Raw genomic sequence first — 18,341 nt, 5'->3', positions numbered from 1 at the left:
GTAATGCTGCGCAATGGATGCATTGGCACGTTTGGAAGATCTTGTAGATGGGAAAATTAGAAAGAAATGTGGTTTCAGGGATCAAATATTTCCTGGCCAAAGATGATGACTGGCCAAGATGCCGCTTTAGACTCCAAGCCTTGCATTCTGCTATAACCTAAAGGGATAAGTGGCAACACCTCCCTGCGGGTGCTGAAAGGCTGCTCCCCAGCCCCCAGAGTACAGCGAGTTTACCGCTCACACCCATGCAGCGCGGTGTCCGTCAGCTTCCTAAAGTGCTTTTTGCTGTGTGTTTTTTTTTTCTATGTTATTTATTATAGTATTTTTTTTTTTTTTGGGGGGGGGGGGGGGGGGGGTGAGGTCTTTATCATTGTGGGGGAAATCTCTCATTCATCCTGGTCTCGCGCCCTTCTCTGAATGTCGATCTGAACACACAGCCTCAGAGGAATATGGCGGTCTTCTGGCATTTAAAACAGCAATCAAGTTTTGTTTTTTAACAGATTACTTTAATGTGAGCAACATCTGTACTTTTACCTCTTATTTACAAATGTAATAAATGCCTCTGTGAAATTTTCCCAAAGTTTCTTTGCTTTTTCTTACTGGTTTCCATGTCACCATGATGAATAAAATGATCAGCTGACCCATTTTTAAGCCACATTAACATCCATGAGGTGCTTTGCATCGACCATTTATGGTTGAATCTGGGCGTGTAGAGGGCAGAACATGAGGCGGAACCTGGTACACAAACGTTCCGCTGTGATCTATGAAGGGAAATTGCGTGCTGGTGTATGTGTGTGCGCACATGGTTTTATAAATCTAAATTTTTGAATGGATTTTACTTGACAATTCTCTCAAGGCTGTGGTCCTCCCTGTTGCATCGTTTCCTACCACACTTCTATTTTCCAATCAATTTTCTGATATTCTGCTTGGATACAGAACTCTGTGAACAACCAGCTTCCTCAGCAATGACCTTTTGTGGCTTACCCTTCTTGTGAAGGGTGTCGATGTCTTCTGGACTTCTGTCCTGTCAGCAGTCTTCTCCATGATTGTGAAGCCTACTGACCCAGAGTGAGGGACCATTCAATGGCTCAGGAAACCTTTGCAGGTGTTTTTAGTTATCTAGATAATTAGGGTTTGACACCATGAGTTTCTAATAATGAACTTTTTCACAGTATTCTCATTTTCTGACACATTGAATGTTTGGTTTTGATTATCTGTAAGCCATAATCATCAGAATTACAAGAAACAAAGGCTTGAAATATGTCACTCTATGTAATGATTCTATATGAATATACGAGTTCCACTTTCTGAGATGACTGGCGAAAATATTGCACCTTTACACAATATTAAATATATTTTTCAGAGGTAACTGCAGAACAAAATATATAATTTGATCTTTATTTGTGTTTGTCTATTTAACAGACCTAAAACCTTCAATAGAGAGGACAGAATATTTATAACAATATATGTATTTCCCAAAAGTCAGGTAACTTAAATAGAATATAGAATGATAAATAAAAAACAATAATACATAAAAGTGTTTCCTTACACTGATGTCCCCTCCCGCAACACTTTCCACTTTACTGACTTCCACATTTTCTTTAATGGACTTGCTACAAACTCAGCATGAGATACCCCTCATGTTTGTCTATGCTCAGAGCCTAGCTGTTATAATAAATGCATGTTTTACATGAGGAACCACCTCCTACTTGGGACCAAAAGCAGCTTAATCAATCTTAAACTTATTACCAGCCTATTTCTCTCCTCTACTGAGAAATAGACAGTCACCACAGGGAGGACAGAGACAGATGCTTTGCAGCTGCTGCGGTCATTACCTAGCGTAGGGTAACTTGACCAACCTGCCAAGAAGCCCTCTAATGTTCGAGAAAATGAAGCCTCATTTAAGATTTACTACAATTGTGCTTTGATGTGTTTTTGTGTAATAAAATAACAATGCAATTTTGTGGATGGTTTAGTCTCTGTTTTTCTTACCACCACATAATCAATAGCTAGCTTTTTAAATAAATAAAAAAACAAAATCGGTCCTGGAGCTGTGAAGCAAGAGCCTTGAACCGTATTAGTAACTCTGTAAGGCTGTCCTTAACCACAGACTTTCTTTGACCTAAATTATAATGTCAATACATTATCATTTAGGGTCTTGGGGGGGGGGGGGGGGTAATAACAATACAACCAGTTCCCCATAGTTGTGTAAGATCTATTGGTGTCCTACAAGGCATTTGGCCACAAATAGTCCTGATATGCTGCAGTAGATTAGCCAGCAATTCCCAGTAAGATAAGGAGAAAAAAGGTGTCGGGAAATGGGCAGAGAGAAACCGTCATCACTGGAGGAAAAGTTACAGACCCACCTTTCCATCCATAATCATGGGAAATGTAAGATCCCTCACAAACTTAGTGGAGGAATTAACAGCACTAACCTAGCCTCAGAGGGCCTACAGAGAGACCAGTGTGCTCATGCTAACAGAAACCTGGCAAAAAGAGCTAATCTGAGGCACAAACGCTTTGCATTAAGGATATAGCGCTGCTAGCTGTAAATGTGATACTTTATAAGCTCCTGTGGAAATATTCAAAAATTTTTTGCGATAACACCGTAAGTCTGTCAGCATGCAAACATGGAAGCACCCTTTGACGTCATCCACATCGTTGGCAGCAATGGAAAAAGACTGCACCCCCAGGCCCTTTTTCTAATCTAGGGGACTTTATCCATGCATCACTATTCTCCTTACCTGACTCCGCCAGATGGATTTGCTCAGCATATCCATCTGGAAACCTTCCGTTGAAGTAATTTTGGGAAGGGGCGGAAATACTGGTTAGCTGATTGGCCTATGTTGGTGATAGACAGGCCAAATAAACCAATCAGATCAACGAAGCATATGACGTACTCGTCAACAGGCTTTGTCGCTCTGTTACGAGCGACGACGTAACACAACCACGTAACACAACCACAAGCCAAGCTACTCTTGCTGCTGCAGGTAAAGGCTCGTTAGCTCAGCAAAGAAAAACTCTGTAATTCCGATAATACTTGCTCGATAGCCACGCTAACGCTAGTTTCATCGGCTGAAGCCGCCATGTTCTTTAGACTGAACTGTCGCGTTTCTCGTTGCGTCACACTTCAACCCGCCTCAAAGCCAACGCTGATTGGACGTTCGTTTGGTGAACGGCTCCAAATTTTCTTTAACGGAAAGTAGCCAGACTGATCTGCGAGTGAAACCTTAAAAGCTCGTGAGATCAGGATGGTCTCACGAGGCTACTATTCTCCACCCTCCCTGTCGACACTATCCCACCGTGTGGATCAGTGCGGTCAAGTTGGCACGAGCGGTGGAACAAACAAGGTTGGTACCAATGAACAAAAATTGAGAGGTCAAGCAGTTTTGATGTCCTCGGTTTCCATGTCCTTTTATTTTCAATTCAAAAAAGTCCAAAAAGTGCAAGTGCAGTCAGTATGTGCATGGAGGTTAATGTTTTAGCTAGTAGCAGCAGAACAGCAGGTGACATTCTAGAAACTCCAACAATCCAGCTCACTCATGAATGAACAAGATGGCTTTTTAAAGGGCCCACACCCAACTAGGTAAAAAAAACACTTAAAACAACTAGGGGTGTACAAACATTAGTTCCTTTAAAACTAATGTAAAATTCCTCCAAGAAAAACCTACCAATGATTATGTAGAAATAAACCCACTAATTAAGTAGACAAAATTCTAAATTTTAAACACGATTAAAATAAATAATTCTCCAGCAATTCTAAAACCAGTGAATAAATCCCTCCTGCCTTCTTCACTTTTGGTCTGGCCCGTAAGGTTTCAAATAGGTGTCTGGTCTCTAGGGAATCTTTTTGCCAGACACCTGGACACAAGAAGAACGTTAGAAAAAAAAATACATTACACCACTCTAAAACCCTTTAAAACATACCACATACACTACACACTGACACTTAAAAGATATCACCAAAATCACATTCATCATTCTTATTTCTACAGGCTGGAACCTGGGGATGTGAAAATTAGTAAATAACTTTAAAGTGCAGTGTGCCATCCAAAGTGCTATGTGCATGTTCAAGCGTTTCAGGTAAGAGCTATGCTTCTACTTCACAGTAACGAACCGGGTCTTCGTTACACTCCCCCATCTTTAATCGGTACGTTACTTGCAACACTAGTGACAATAATTAACTAGACCTACTACATATAAACAGTTCTTCATCCCTCCCTCTCCTGAGGGACTCAAATCATAACCTGGTTCACATCCAGCCTGTCCATTAACCCCTTGTACATGGAGAACCAGTTCTAACACACACAGACAGTGAGGAAATGGTCTGAGGAGGCTAAAGAAGCCCAGAGAGATTGCTTCAGCGCCACCGTGTGAGATGAACTCTGCTAAAAGATTGCATCATGGATTAGATCATTTTCTGTGTGGACTCTACTGTGCTCTTCATGAAAGTCTGTTTCTCCAACAACAAGCACTAGATAAACAGTGACAAAAACTTTACTTAAGAAAAAATGTCTTTCTGGTCAGGAAATAAAGAATTAAGAGCTATGTAAAAAGAACTGAGAAAAGTACTAAACACAGAAAAAACTGCTACAGACATAAAATGGAGGATATACTTGCTGAAAAAAAAAATATCAAGGGCTGTTTGGAAAGGCCTGAAAACTAGCTCAGGTCTGAAACAGAACTCCCAGACTCTTGGTAACTTAGGCTGGGTGAATAAACTAAATCTGTACTTTGACATTTGACCAGCCACACGCCCCCCCCCCCCCCCCCCCCCCCCCCCCCAGCCATCCCAGTCTGCAACAGACTCCCTTATCTTGAACGACTGCCTGTTTTTCTGCCCAGTACTGCACATCTCTCAGTTCTCAGTCATTCGTCACATATGACTTAATGCACTCCAAGAAAAGGTTGGATTGTAATACTTTGTGGTATAAAGTTAGATAAGATTAGATAACATATTCCTTTATTGTCCCACAATGGTGATATTGTTTCACAATGAAAAAAAAAAACAAGCTAAACTAATCTAAAGTTAGTTCTAAGGCAACAGACAATGATATTATCAGAAAGGCAAGAGGCTATGTATTGCATAATTATTAATAATATGGCATTCTCTGGTTAAAAAAAGATGAATTGTTCAAGTCAAACAGTGTAAAAACTGTAGAGAAACACCAGGCTATTTAGAGAATGATCTGAGATAATGTAAAATTTGTATGACAGTACAGCAACACCTCAGAGTAGCTATGGTGTGTTTTCTGCTGCAATTAAGATTATTTTACAATTTTTTCCCCATGTTACTAGGATTACTATTGCCCTATACGGTCACATGAACGTACTTCTACAGCAGACTTGTAATTTGCAAATTCTCACTCACTCTAATTTACTTCTGATCTTATGGGTTTAATACTGAGGCTAATTATTTAAAAGATTAACAACCCCACATGGCAGTATGATAAGAAAACAATAACTTAATCTTAAGACATTTAAATTGCAGGAAGAATGTTGTGGCATTCAAAAACTGTATGTGGATTAATTCAAGACGTATGAACAGTGAGAAAGTAAGACAAAATAAAATATGGTATACATGGATTCCTCCACCATCTAGAGATGGAGTCAAATCCCAATATGATTGGCTTCCAATAGATGTGACACACTAGAGATGGACTGATTTCTCAAAACAGATTTAAAGTTATTGAAGAAGTGGGAACACACAGACTAGACTTTTTCCACCATCGGCAGAAGATGGTAGATGCAGCACAAAGCTGTCTGTGAACTGTTTGAGGATGGATGCAGAAATAAATGTCCTGCAAACTGACTGAAACACTGAGATCAGAGTATTCACATAACTTATATATACACATCTAGCACAAAAATCCATTTTGAAAGGTCTAATTTATGATGTTCCTGATTGGGGACACTAATCAGATATTCTGTTGGCTCTCACAAGTTGTGACAGGAGCCTGTCAATGTGATGGCAGTTTAGCATTTTAATATGTAAAATAAAATCACTCCAGCAGTCCCTGAATTACTTATGTGCATAAAAAGTATTTGGGCAGTCAACATGCTACTAGCAGCAGACAGAAGTGAGAGTTCTTTGCAGAAATAATAAGACAAGTCATAAGGCCAAGTCAAGCTAAGGTGCAAGTAAAAATGGGCACTGCTGAAAGGCTAAAAAAACTTAATTAACTTATAACACTCCAAGTACTTTGGATTTTAACACTTCTGACTTTGGATAAAAGCCATTTTTCAGCCTGAAGTGTGTAGCTACAGATCAGTGTTGCGCCTAAACATTGGCTGCAGATTATTAGAGCCGTATGAACATTCGTTGTTTTCAACAGATACTATAAAAATCTCAAACCCTATCTGAGAATAAAATGCTAAGGTGGAAAAAACTGCAATATACAATTTGTTTGATCAAAAGTTGCTATTGTTCCATCTCCAACTGATTTTGATTAGCAATTATTGTGGACAACCTAACAGCCCCTCCGTTGTTTTTTTTCTACAACACAGTTGCTTCTGTCTGCTGTGGGTAAGACAGTGACTGCTCATTAGTACTTAATTAAACAAATGTTACTTAAACAGCTTTCGGCAAAGATTATTATGTTTATACAAATATTAACATGGTCAATTAAAAACAGTTTTTCACATTGAGAGCAGGAACACTTGCAAGTCAACTGTGTGTTGCTTTTGTGATTGCTCTTTCAGTTCAGAGTTGCATCACGCATTAATCTAGTTTATTGAAAGCTTATTGTGCTGCTGTTAGGGAGGTACATTGTGTTGGATCTAATAAAGATTCAACATTTACTTTTTTCTCCTGAACTGTGTCTGATTGAAGATTTTATTTATGTTTAGAAAACGGTAGATGGTAGGAATCTTGGTCTTAACAGTTGTTCCGCACTTTGACCCATAGCAACCACAAACTCCAATGACTGTATTTGGAATGTTAGACTAAAAAGAGGTGCATAATTGTGAAGTTAAAAGGCAAAGAAAAAATATTAATACATGATTAACAAACAAAAATATTAAGAGTGACATACATTAGTATTTACTTTGTGACGATTCGAGCTTTGAACTAAAACCCCACTACCCACATCCTCCTTAAAGCTCAGACTAGCTGGGGTTCTAAAGACCTCTGAATCTAACGAGTATTACCCTGATTAGAATTCCTGTGAGACCTTTTCAGCTAGATAAGTAGGATACAACTGATCTACTAACCACCTCACTCCCAGGGCCACACCCTTCTGCAGTGGACAGGTCAGGCAGCCTAGTAGCCTGAAGCCACCTGATCGGCACTTGTTACACGATCAGTATTTTTTAAAGACTCAAAAGTCCCTAAGGTTGTTGTTTTAAATTTTGGACTACAGGTAAGCTTTTAAGACCTCCAAAATATATCCCTAAAAGGTATCCGGTGCAACCAAATGCCTTCAAAAGTCTTCTGATAGATCACCTTTGTGTATTTTTTTTCATACTACTTATACTGCTGCTGTCAAGGCCTGACAGCTTTTTTAGAGGGCATTAATGATTAGAGTATATCATAAAGGAAGACAAAGGAAATTCCAAAGCTTCAAACATCTCAGAGTATTGTTCAAACAATCATCGGATTGTAGAAAGAGTTTAGTACAACTTTCAACATACTGAGACATTGTCATCAGCCAGAGCTGAGAGACTAGATATGAAGAGCATTAATCAAAGCAGCAGCTAAAAGCACATCATGAATCGGAAACACAATGAAATAGTCATATTTTAAAATTTCCTTTAACCTTCACCCTTTAAGATAAAAAACATGGTGGGCCACCCTAGTGGGACCTACCACCACGCATATCAAGCTTTCTGGGATGGAAACCCTGTATTTGATATATCAATGACTGATTTTGGATTTGTGTCACCTCCTGCCCTTTTCAGTGGGAACAAGGAAAAAGGCTCATAAGGAAGAAGAGAGAGGGACAAAAGCAGGAGATGGAATGTCCATTAACAACAAAAATTCAATTACTCTCTACCAGTTAGCAAACGCTGCGGGTCGGGGCTCTCCTAAGATTATATTACCCTGGTTAAGGCTCTCAACTGAGCATGCTGAACCCATTGTGAAACATGGAGGTGGAACTGTCATGATGTGGGGTCAGTTTCCACAGCAGGGGCAGGAAAGCTGGTCAGAGTTTATGGGAAGATGGACTGAGCCAATTACAGAGTGGCACTGACAGAAAACTGTTAAAGGCTGATAAAAATAGAAGAGTTAAACTGTCCAACAGGATATTGACCCTAAACATAAAGCTAGAATTATAAATGTTAATTAAGCTCACATGGTTTAGATCAAGGCACATCTATTTGTTCTGATCACCTAACAAAAATCCAGACCAAATTTAAGACCCAAAAAACACAGATGTTGTCATAGTCCTTACAGCAAAGGAAGCCTTTTCTGTTAGCAAGTTTGCCTTTTACTGAGGGAAAACAACAGTTAAGCAGCAGTAATGAACTACCCTTCAGCAAGTTCTAAAAGCTAGATTAAAGTCAACAGAAGTAGGACTCAATGAAGCAAGAGCAGTATGAACTACTGTGTAAAAGAGACAAAGCAAATGCTGTTGAATAGAGAACAGTGAAAACTGAATAAAGGTGAAAAAAGCTAAGAGATTCTTTTAGTCAGTGATAGGATTATGATATAATTCTGTTCCCTTCTATTTCCCTGAATTTACAAAGGGCAAAATTACAAACGGATTCATTGCATTTAAGATAGAGCAGTGTCCCGTTTCCCAAGGACCAAAAGTAGCATGAGAAGAAGTTTGTGTCTGTTCCTCAGGGATGTAATTATGCGACATCTTCTCACAAAGGAAAATCTAAATATGGGTTTAAAATGTACAGTGATAAAACCTTTTATGCCTGATACCAGACTGAATTATCTCCCTTGACGTCCTCTATTACACCAAGCTACAGTTTGCGTACAAGTGCAAGAAAAGCCTTTTTTACAGCTTGAATACATTATACTATATACTCCTAATATGGATCACTGTTTTGCCTGCAAAATTTAAAGTAAATGCCTTAAAAGCATGACTACATTAGGAATCCTCTATTTTTCACAGCACTAATCTTTAGTCTTGGGAAGTGGAGGCCTAGCGGTTAGAAATGTGTGCTTGCGCTCTGAGAAAGCTGCAATAACCCAGTTCGATCCCCATAGTTGTCGTGGGTGCTGTAAAAAAATAAAATAAAAATAAAAAGCTGCCCACTGCTCCCTAAGGGATGGGTTGAATGCAGACGACAAATTGTGTTGGAATGTACAGTTGCAATTACAAATTAAGCTTGCTTTCTTTATTATTGGAATTGTTTACAGATTTAAGACAGTTTTCCGTTACATGTCTAAAGGTGTTTGGCAGTTGCTTCTGCTCCAATAGATTTTTTTTCCTCACATTTTCCTGTCATTATCAAAATTATTTGTAATTGCTAAACACCAAGATAATTAGAGAGAGAAGGCCAGATTGTGCAGATATCATGTTTTTGTGAGTTTCTGATTCAAAACGTTTGGGTTAAATGGAGGAAAACCTGTTGATGTGTTTTAAGGCAACACTTCAAACAAACTTCTTTTTTTTGTGTGTATTAATGAAAGAAAACAGACAAGTAAAGAAACATGGACATTGTAAATCCAACAGATCCATCGGTACATTTTCCAGATTTTGTCCAAAAAGATTATATATAGGCATAAATACCATGGGAATGTCCAGTCTACTCCGGGATGGATGGAGATAGGAGAGGAATGTGTTTTGGTAAAAGATGTGTTTAGCGACCTCAAAATAAAGGCAAAAGACAAAGTGAAGATCATTGCTGAGGTTGGTAGGAGTGTGTCATTATCTAGAATGAAGTGACTTCTATACCAGCTTGAGCTGAGAGACCACTCAGAGAGAAAGAAGCCATTGCTCCAAAAGAAACATAGAAAGGCAGATTACTGTCTGCAAATGCCCTCAGGGACAAAGACCTTAATTTATGGGCCTGTGGTCTGACATAACTAAACACAACCACTGTGTTCCCTGCACAGGTGGAGGGAAGCTGTGCTTATTTTTTTTATTTATTCATACCAACAGGTGTAGACTAGAGTGGAACCTGGTGGTGCAGGGCCAAGCAGGTGGAATAGGGTAGAACTGGTGTAAAAAGGGCCAAAAATGTGTTTAAAAGAAATGAGAAAAGTAAATAAATAAAGATTATACAAGCAATATATATGGACAGAAATAAAGAGAAACCAAAACATGAAAGGTGAAGCTAGTACTGATCTAAACTGTGGCTTCAGGGAAAAAACTTACCATAATTAGCTAGTAATATGTTGCTTTTTTATTATTGATCAGTTAGAGCAACTCTATCAAAGATTTTCGTTCAGAGACAACATGGGCAAAGTTAGGTGTTGAATGAATTCTTTTTTATTTATGAATTAAAAAAATAAGATAAAAAAAGGAGCAGGAGTCAGCAACGTCTGAAAATTTAGCAGTGTCATAACTCCCAGTATATACAGTATGTTATGTTCATTTTTCCCCATTACATTTTTTGAACATTTACATCACAGTATTTATTACTGAACGGTGTAGTAAGACACACCTCAGAACAGGGGTAAAAGACGGTCTGTGGGGGCAAGAGACCAAAGCATTGCAGTTCCATTTTATATAGAACACTACCAAATGATTTAACTTTGAAAATAAAGTATTTAAAAGCATAATTTGTCCCCTATGAAATTTAGAGTTCTGCTAACTTCTCCTTTTTTTTTAAAGGTCTATATAGCAAAGTTTGAGTTTTTGATGAGTTGTCTAGAGTGGCACTAGAACGGAGGGGGCAATCACCAGATAAAAACATTTCTTGTCTGTCAGATGTGCCTTTAATAACTTTTCTATTGTTTTATCCCTGCTCAGTCAATGTTGGTGCCACCTGCTTGCTTCTGAGAATGGGGAGACTTTTTAACATGCTTTATGAGTGAGAACACCAAATTTTGTCCAACCCAATAATGTTGATGATTATCTGCATTTTGGTCGGTTGGGTGGCTCCAAAAGGAGTCTCACCCAGGATGCTATTTATACAAAAAATGTCACTGATGCAGCATTAAATCATTAAAAACATATTCTCCAGTTATGATTCATGCATTAAATAGAACCAGATGATCCCGATACATAAAACCAATTTAAACTCAAATAGATTGAATTTAGTAAGATTTTAATTCCTTTAACTGTCCATTCTGTTATTATTGATTCATTATCAATACATTCGAGCTATATTTTATATACTTCCTTACTTCAGTGACATGGGAAAGCTACACATGATTCATTACGTTTCTTTAGTTAGTTTGAAACTTTTCCACCCACATCAAAAGCTGCAAGACAGATTTAAACTGAGGACTCATCACACTTACACATGTTTTAATGAGGTTTGGGCAGTTTTTTTTTTTTTCTTGTGCAGGCCATGGTTATGTGAAAAAACTAAATTAACTCTGCAAAGCCTAACATCTAGAATGCTGTTAGGTCAGAATACAATGCTGAAGCAGATTGAGCTGAGTAACTGAGTAGTACTAAGTAACATGGAGAGCTGCCTTTAAGTGGCGAAGATTGTAATTAGAAGTGTTATGTTATTCTGCTTAGCAGAATTTTATTGTAATTTCTCGTCTTTAGGTGTCACTTGTATCTCTGTCTGATGTTATATAACATTTGCGAACGTAGTCCTAAACTTGTCTTATGACGATCAGTCTGTTTCTATTTTATTCCAGCCTGAATTCTACTTCACTCAAAACAAAATCATGCTGCTTTCTGCACCGCGGCGTGGGGTGGAGAGAAGAGCACCGTGGTGCTCTGCTTTCAGCAGCAGATCATTTCAGACAGTGCTCATATATTCATCAGATGAGACAGCATTTAGACATAATACATTTACGGCTGATGACAGCATTGTGGCCACCACCATCAGTGGTGTTACAGATGTGTCTTTCAAAATCAGTTTATTCAAAAACTCGGACTTGAATTTACTTCAGTAAACGAATGAATAAATCACAGTCTTGTATTGGACTGCGGTGGAGTTGGTATTAAGTTGAAAATATTGGATATTTAGGCTCCGCAGCTTTGGGGGCCAACGAGCAGACAGAGAGTGGCAGCCCCAGAACAGCATCCCTGTATCGCTTCGAACAGGAAGTAGTCTCCGCCGAAGCCGTGAAGCACCAATATCCAATATCCAACACAAAACTACCTTCACCATGGTTTGACTTGGGGTTATAATTGTGTGGTACCTCCCCATCAATAAACTTCAGCCACTCTGATTCTCTCTGAATCGTTTTTGAGCAGCCTCAGACATAAAAGCTCCCCTTTTCAGTAGCCATCCTCTGCTCGAGTGAAGCAGTCAGACATGCTAGCCCAACTCACACCATAAAATGAGCCGGCTGATGCATCAGCTGGGGGGGGGGGGGGGGGGGGGGGAGGAGAGAATGTGTGGTAAGGGGGAAGGCTATTTGCTTGATGTTGTGCTCTGATTGGAGAATATGAATTACATAGAAAGATAAACTGCTTTCTGATCTGACTGTTTGTGAGCAAAGAAACAAAGCTGACCGCCCATGAGCAGATCCTTTGGTATCCATTCTTGAGATTCACACGGCTTTATTAGAGCACAACAGATCATATTATTCCCCTGAAAACCCCAGAATGTTTTTTTATTTATTGTTGTTTTCCCTTTAAAAATAAGCCTAGGATATGTTTTCTCATCCCATTTACTTAATTTTAAACACACATTTTATATGGATACCAGCTCCATAGCAAATAGGATGTCTGGTTCCTTCAGCAACTGAGATTGGTAGAAACAAGGTGACTACAAGTATCAGAGTGGTGAATGAGGAAGTTATTGATTCTACTGATGTTGTAGTGTAGACCTTACTACACAGAATCATGGAAATAAAGTAAAAAAAAACCATTAAAAATAGGCTTCAGCTTAAGGAACCAACAATAATCATTTTACAAGTTGTCTCTACATCAAATAGCTCTCTAACAGCTAAGTTGGTTTTTTTTTATTTCTCCAGGGGAAAAAAGGGATGACTTTCTTATAAACCTTAGTGGGTAGTTAAAGGTACAACTCTGTCTTTTAAAATGCAGATACAAACTTTCTTGTTTAAAATATATGCAATGAAAATAAACATTCAACTAAAAGCCTTTTCATTGTGTGTTGTCTTTTTTTATTGGGGCTTCATTTTAATGGTTCCATATGCTTTATTAATGGTTTTATCTGTAAAAGACACTTAACAATACACTTTATCTATATGTTAGCAATTTGACCGTTTTTATTTACTACTCATATTTTAAGTGTCACCATGTAACAGTGGGGCCTTTTTGCCAACCAGAAGGAGACTGAGAGTGAAGCAGACGCTTCTGACATCACACTACAAAGGGTCCGTTTTCCCCGGCCATTAGCATTTCCACTGTCGTCTCCTTTTAGTCATCCTCATCTCATTTTCATTTACAAAAATAAAAACATTGCTAACGCATGCATTCATTATTCAGCTAATCCTCGTCAGGTTTTCTTGAAGGCAAGGAAATGCAAGGCAAGTTTATTGATATGATGTCACAACATGGAACAGTTTTAAGATATTGCAGATATTCAGTATTATTTCAATATTCAGTATTAGTATTGACTCTAATTACAAACAACTGAGTGTAAGATGTTCTATTCTGCTTTTATTTGTTATCAGAGAACCAGACAAAAGAGTTAAAGAAAAGGAATGTGTAGCAACAAGGAAACTGTTTCAGAAAGTATGCAGACAGAGCTATTGATCTGCAGATGGTAAAACAGACATCTAACTGGTGGGACAGACGGGCAGGTAATTAGCCAAACAGACCAACAGAAAACAATGGTGTTATAAAATGATGCCAGCCTACAGCTATTAAAAAAGGAGGTTACAAGACAGCTTGTCAAAGGCTTGACAGCAAAACAGTTATAAAGAAAAGCTTTAGCAAAACAGATTGTCATGCACATGGTGATCCAACCTGCATGACAGATGTATGAAGAGCCAGCACTTAAGATAGTCAAGGAAAAAAAAAGTAGTTGACAAGACAGATCATCCTACAGAGCCGCAGGTGCTCCTCAATGGTGCATTTCCCTTTTTTATTATCTACCCATCATGATGGTGAGAACGCACTTCTCCAAACTGTCAGAAACAATGAAAAGACAAAAGGGCGTGTAACTGTGTACATTGCATTGACACTCACCAGACCCTTTATAAGGTGCAATGCAGCCAATCACAACGCAGCAATGCAACACGTGCAGGAGAAGGATTGTTAAAGTTCAAACCGAAGTTTTAGGATGGGTAAGAAAGAGGATTTATGTGACACTGAAGGTGATGCAATTGTTGGCTCAGGAAGGCTTTGCCTGAATATTTTAGAATCTGCTGATCAACTGAGATTCTCCACAGCCCCCTCTCAGGTCTACACAGCAGGAAAGAAAAGAACATTTCCAGTAAACCACAATTGTGTACACAAAAATGTCTTGCTGATGTAAAAAGAGAAGATGTAGACAGGTTTGAGATGATAAAAAGCTCTAATAAACACTCGTTTAAGCTAAGGAATGCAAAAGACAGTCTCTAACTGCACAATACATCAAATCTTGAAGCAGATTGGCAACGGCCACTCTGGGTGCCACACCTGGCAGCTAACAACACAAAACTGAGTCTACAGTTCATACAGGCTTGCCAAAATTGAACAACAGCGCCAACAATGGAAAAAAAACATTGCCTGGTCTGATGAGTTTCAAATTGAGCAGCAACAATCAGGTGGTAGTGAAAGGATCCATCCTGCCTAATGTTAATGGTTACGGTTGGTGGTGGTGGTCTAATGGTGTGAGGGAAATTTTCTTTATAGATTTCAGGCCCTGTAGTTTGAACTAAGCATCGTTTAAACATCTCAGCCTTCCTATCATAGATGGTCAGCTGCTCTTTATGGGTCAGATTAATGTGGCATCTTCCAGCATATTGATGCATCATATCATAAAGCTTTTATCATCTTAAACAGATTACTTGAACTTGATTGTTAGTCTTACTTAAAAAGGGGAGCTTTGAGATAGGCCTGTACTTCTGCAGTAGTAATTTGTCTAACTTGTTCTTTTTTTCCCCACTCCTGGAGTCTTCCATAGGCAATTATATTGCCAAAAGGGGGTTCAACCCGGTACTAGCACTACGTATATGAAATAAAGTGAACAGCTGGTATTGATTTACATCCTGAACTGTCTTTCTGTCCAAACAAAACTTTGATCATTCAAGTGCAATGAATTAAATTTACATTTCTCCTAGATTACACTCTTTCAAGTAGGACAAAGTTTAGCTAGTAATCAAAATACTAATGTGACCAAAGGCAAAAACAATATTTAGTGTTCATACTTTTGCTCCATTTCTAATAATTAGTATACCCACAGCATTTTGAGCCTCTCCAGTGTAGTTCAAGAAAGGTCTGTTCCACAGAGATGTCATGGTATAAATAACACCACCAGTGGAGGAAATCTAAGAATAGACCCGGTTCTGGAGGGAGAAACACTCACAAAATAAGAGTGCCACAAATTAGCTAATTGGGGTTTAAATGGACTCTTTATAAAGGCCTTATGCATGCCAAATACAGCAACGAGATCATGTTTTTTCCTCACCCTTTTTAAGTGATTTATCTTAAAATGGTGAAAACATGGGTGCGAGCCTCTGTGGATGATATCTATATTTTTTATTTCCTATAGTTTCTTATTCTGTGTAATCTGCAGATATTGGCCTACTTTGAGATTTCAGCAGAGGCCCATTCTCTGCTGGCAAACACGACGGTTTTGGAACATTTTCAGTTAAAGCGAGTGGCTGAGGGTATACAAAATTCATGTTTACAAGAAACATTCAGCATTTGATTGCATAAGTCGACTTTACTTACCATAGTCACTCTCGTAAAAGATGATAAACTTTTGCCAGTGAAACTCTGAGACAAGGGTAAGCAGGACGTCGTTGATACGAACAGGTGGACGGGCAGCCAGTGTGTAGCTCTCTCCATCTGGGCTGGGGTTGAGCTGGCAGGCGGTGCGGGGTCCACCATCTCCGTTTCTTTGGATGAAGAGGTGGGGGATGTGCATTGCATCTGTTAGAGACTGCAAGGCACTCGCAGCTGCACAACCCGTAGACGTAACCAGAGCAAGGATCCCCTGGTTCATTAATTCACACGCTAGACAGAAGAAACGAGATAAGAGTGTTAGGAGCACAGATTGAATAAACAAAAGGGAGGAAAAGCTCAAAGAAAGTCACAATTCGGCATGGGTCAGTTGCTGGCATCATGGTATGCTATGGTTTTAAAGAGTTATGGTCTCAAAACCAAAAGTATTTCATATTATTATTGTGGTTTAAAGTCCTTTAATGTGATGCCAGATGCATCAGTAAACACAAAAGCTGTGGTTTTTTTAGCAGTAAAACTATAGCTAAAGATTGTCTCACAGCAAGTACATTGCAAAGATTCAACACAAATGCCTTTGATATTTACAACTGTGAAATACATTTTATTTTGTTGTTCTGTCACTAAAGGTGACGGGAGAGGAGATAAGTAATAGCTGTAGCCAGCCCTGTTCTTCTGGTTCTAAATTACTTCAGTGTTTACTCTGTGAAACTGAATTACACCCACTTCAAAGTCAGAGGAACTCGGTAACATCCATGGGTATCAAAGAGTTAAAACATGAGACACCTGTCTCAATGGAGCATAAACCACACACAGCAGGGCCTTGCTTCGCTACTTAAAAGTTGTTGACAATCTATGTGGAGCCCGGCTGTTTTTAATTTTACTTCACAAAATGAAACATTTACACCATAGTGTAAACAGACAAGAAGTTGAAAATCCTTTACACTTAATGTTAACAGAACATATAACGCTTAGCTCTTTCTCTCTCCACAAAACTTAATATAACATTTCATTGGTTATGGAAAAAAATACAACCTCCCTAACAGGGCCTTTTCATAGCTAAACATCTACCTTGGTAATTGGTTGTTACCCTTTAAAAAGCAGTGGAAACAAGGGGAGTTAACAATGGCCCTGGTTACTGGAAGAGTTTCCCTTTATTAAAGTAACACTGTTTTAAAACCACAGCCTGCAAGGCACGAGTAGGTCTGTTGACCCCTTACTGCCTTGTTAAAAAAATCATCATTTGTGCTGTCAAGCAGAAGCTAAATTTAAATATATCATGTACAAAGATAATTTAGAGATGATACAGCATTGTGTATAAATGGTCATGCCAGTCATGAAAGACATTTCCAGTCTCGCGGGTGTTGCTAAACAAGCCTTTGGCAATGAATTGCAACATCATTTTCTAAAAAAAAAAAAAATCCATTCTGGTCAATCAACACAGTAGTTCAATTTCAGCTTAATAATATAAAATTGCAACTGGATGTAGATCCCACTCGGACCACTAAAGAGCAGAAAAGTGCTTCCACTACAATTCTTTCCGTGGAATATAAATGTGGCAAGCCCTTTTACTCACATTATGCCAGTTTGTTGACACACATAATGAGAAAAAAAATACATCAGTTATGTGGAAAACCACAAGTGTCGTATTTTAAGCCAGGGCTTTTTACTGTTTTTTTTTTTTTTTTCAGGATCAGGAATCGCATGTCTTCTCTGTCTTTACAGAGAGCTGATTGGGTGAACTAGCTTTCAATCTATTGGTTGTGCAGGTATAAAGGCTGACGGACATTTAGAGAGGATTTTGTAATGGTAGTCTGAATGGGCAGATAGCCTGGCTAATACATTAAGATCAGCTTGTTATACTTGCTACTCTATTAAAATGAAAAACTCATACAAGACACATATGTACTTGAAATCTATGCATACATTTAGTATTAGCACTAATTATTATAACTTTAAAAATCAATATGTCATACAGGTTTACCAACAGAAGGAATAATTTCTAATCTGTTTCTTAAACAAAAGCAGTCAGGAAATGTTATTCAATTTTGGTTTGTGTGAGTTTTGCTATAAAACCACAAGGGGTTACCATAGCATGACACTCATATCAGTCAATGTTCAGTGGTGGGGCAAGAAAAACATAAAAAAAATTACAAGGAAAATAAACTTGTTCTCAGGATTAGATAACATTGTTAAATGAGTACGCTAAAGCTGGTTATTAGTGGATCCCACTGAGAAATTGAGGATTACATTGAAGCCTCAGCATGTGGGAGGCAAATCACAGAGAATGCATGGAGTTTAAACTGTAGTTGCATCCTAATATCTGCAGATAAAGGGGTTTGGGGGGGGGGGGCATAATCTAATCCTTGTCTTCAGACAACCAGGGAAGAACCTCTTGAAGACAATAGATGAATAAGAGCTGCAAAAGTTCAGGCAAAACAGAATGGAACA

The 18,341-nt window shown here is 38.6% G+C and overlaps 1 protein-coding gene across 3 annotated transcripts in view; it reads right to left on the bottom strand.

Annotated features, from left to right (window-relative positions):
• The window catches only part of grid1a (glutamate receptor, ionotropic, delta 1a), a 347,515-nt gene that overhangs the window by 129,571 nt on the left and 199,603 nt on the right, over positions 1-18,341 (bottom strand). For all 3 annotated transcript variants that reach the window (XM_036126094.1, XM_036126093.1, XM_036126092.1), the window contains exon 3: positions 15,882-16,166. In XM_036126094.1, the coding sequence (XP_035981987.1) occupies positions 15,882-16,166 (285 nt within the window). The remainder of the gene's footprint in view (positions 1-15,881; positions 16,167-18,341) is intronic.

Source organism: Fundulus heteroclitus, chromosome 22 (assembly GCF_011125445.2).
Source record: "Fundulus heteroclitus isolate FHET01 chromosome 22, MU-UCD_Fhet_4.1, whole genome shotgun sequence".
In the NCBI taxonomy this organism is placed as follows: Eukaryota; Metazoa; Chordata; class Actinopteri; order Cyprinodontiformes; family Fundulidae; genus Fundulus; species Fundulus heteroclitus.
Note: the sequence above shows the minus strand (reverse complement) of the source record. Positions and strands in the feature narration are given on the sequence as shown.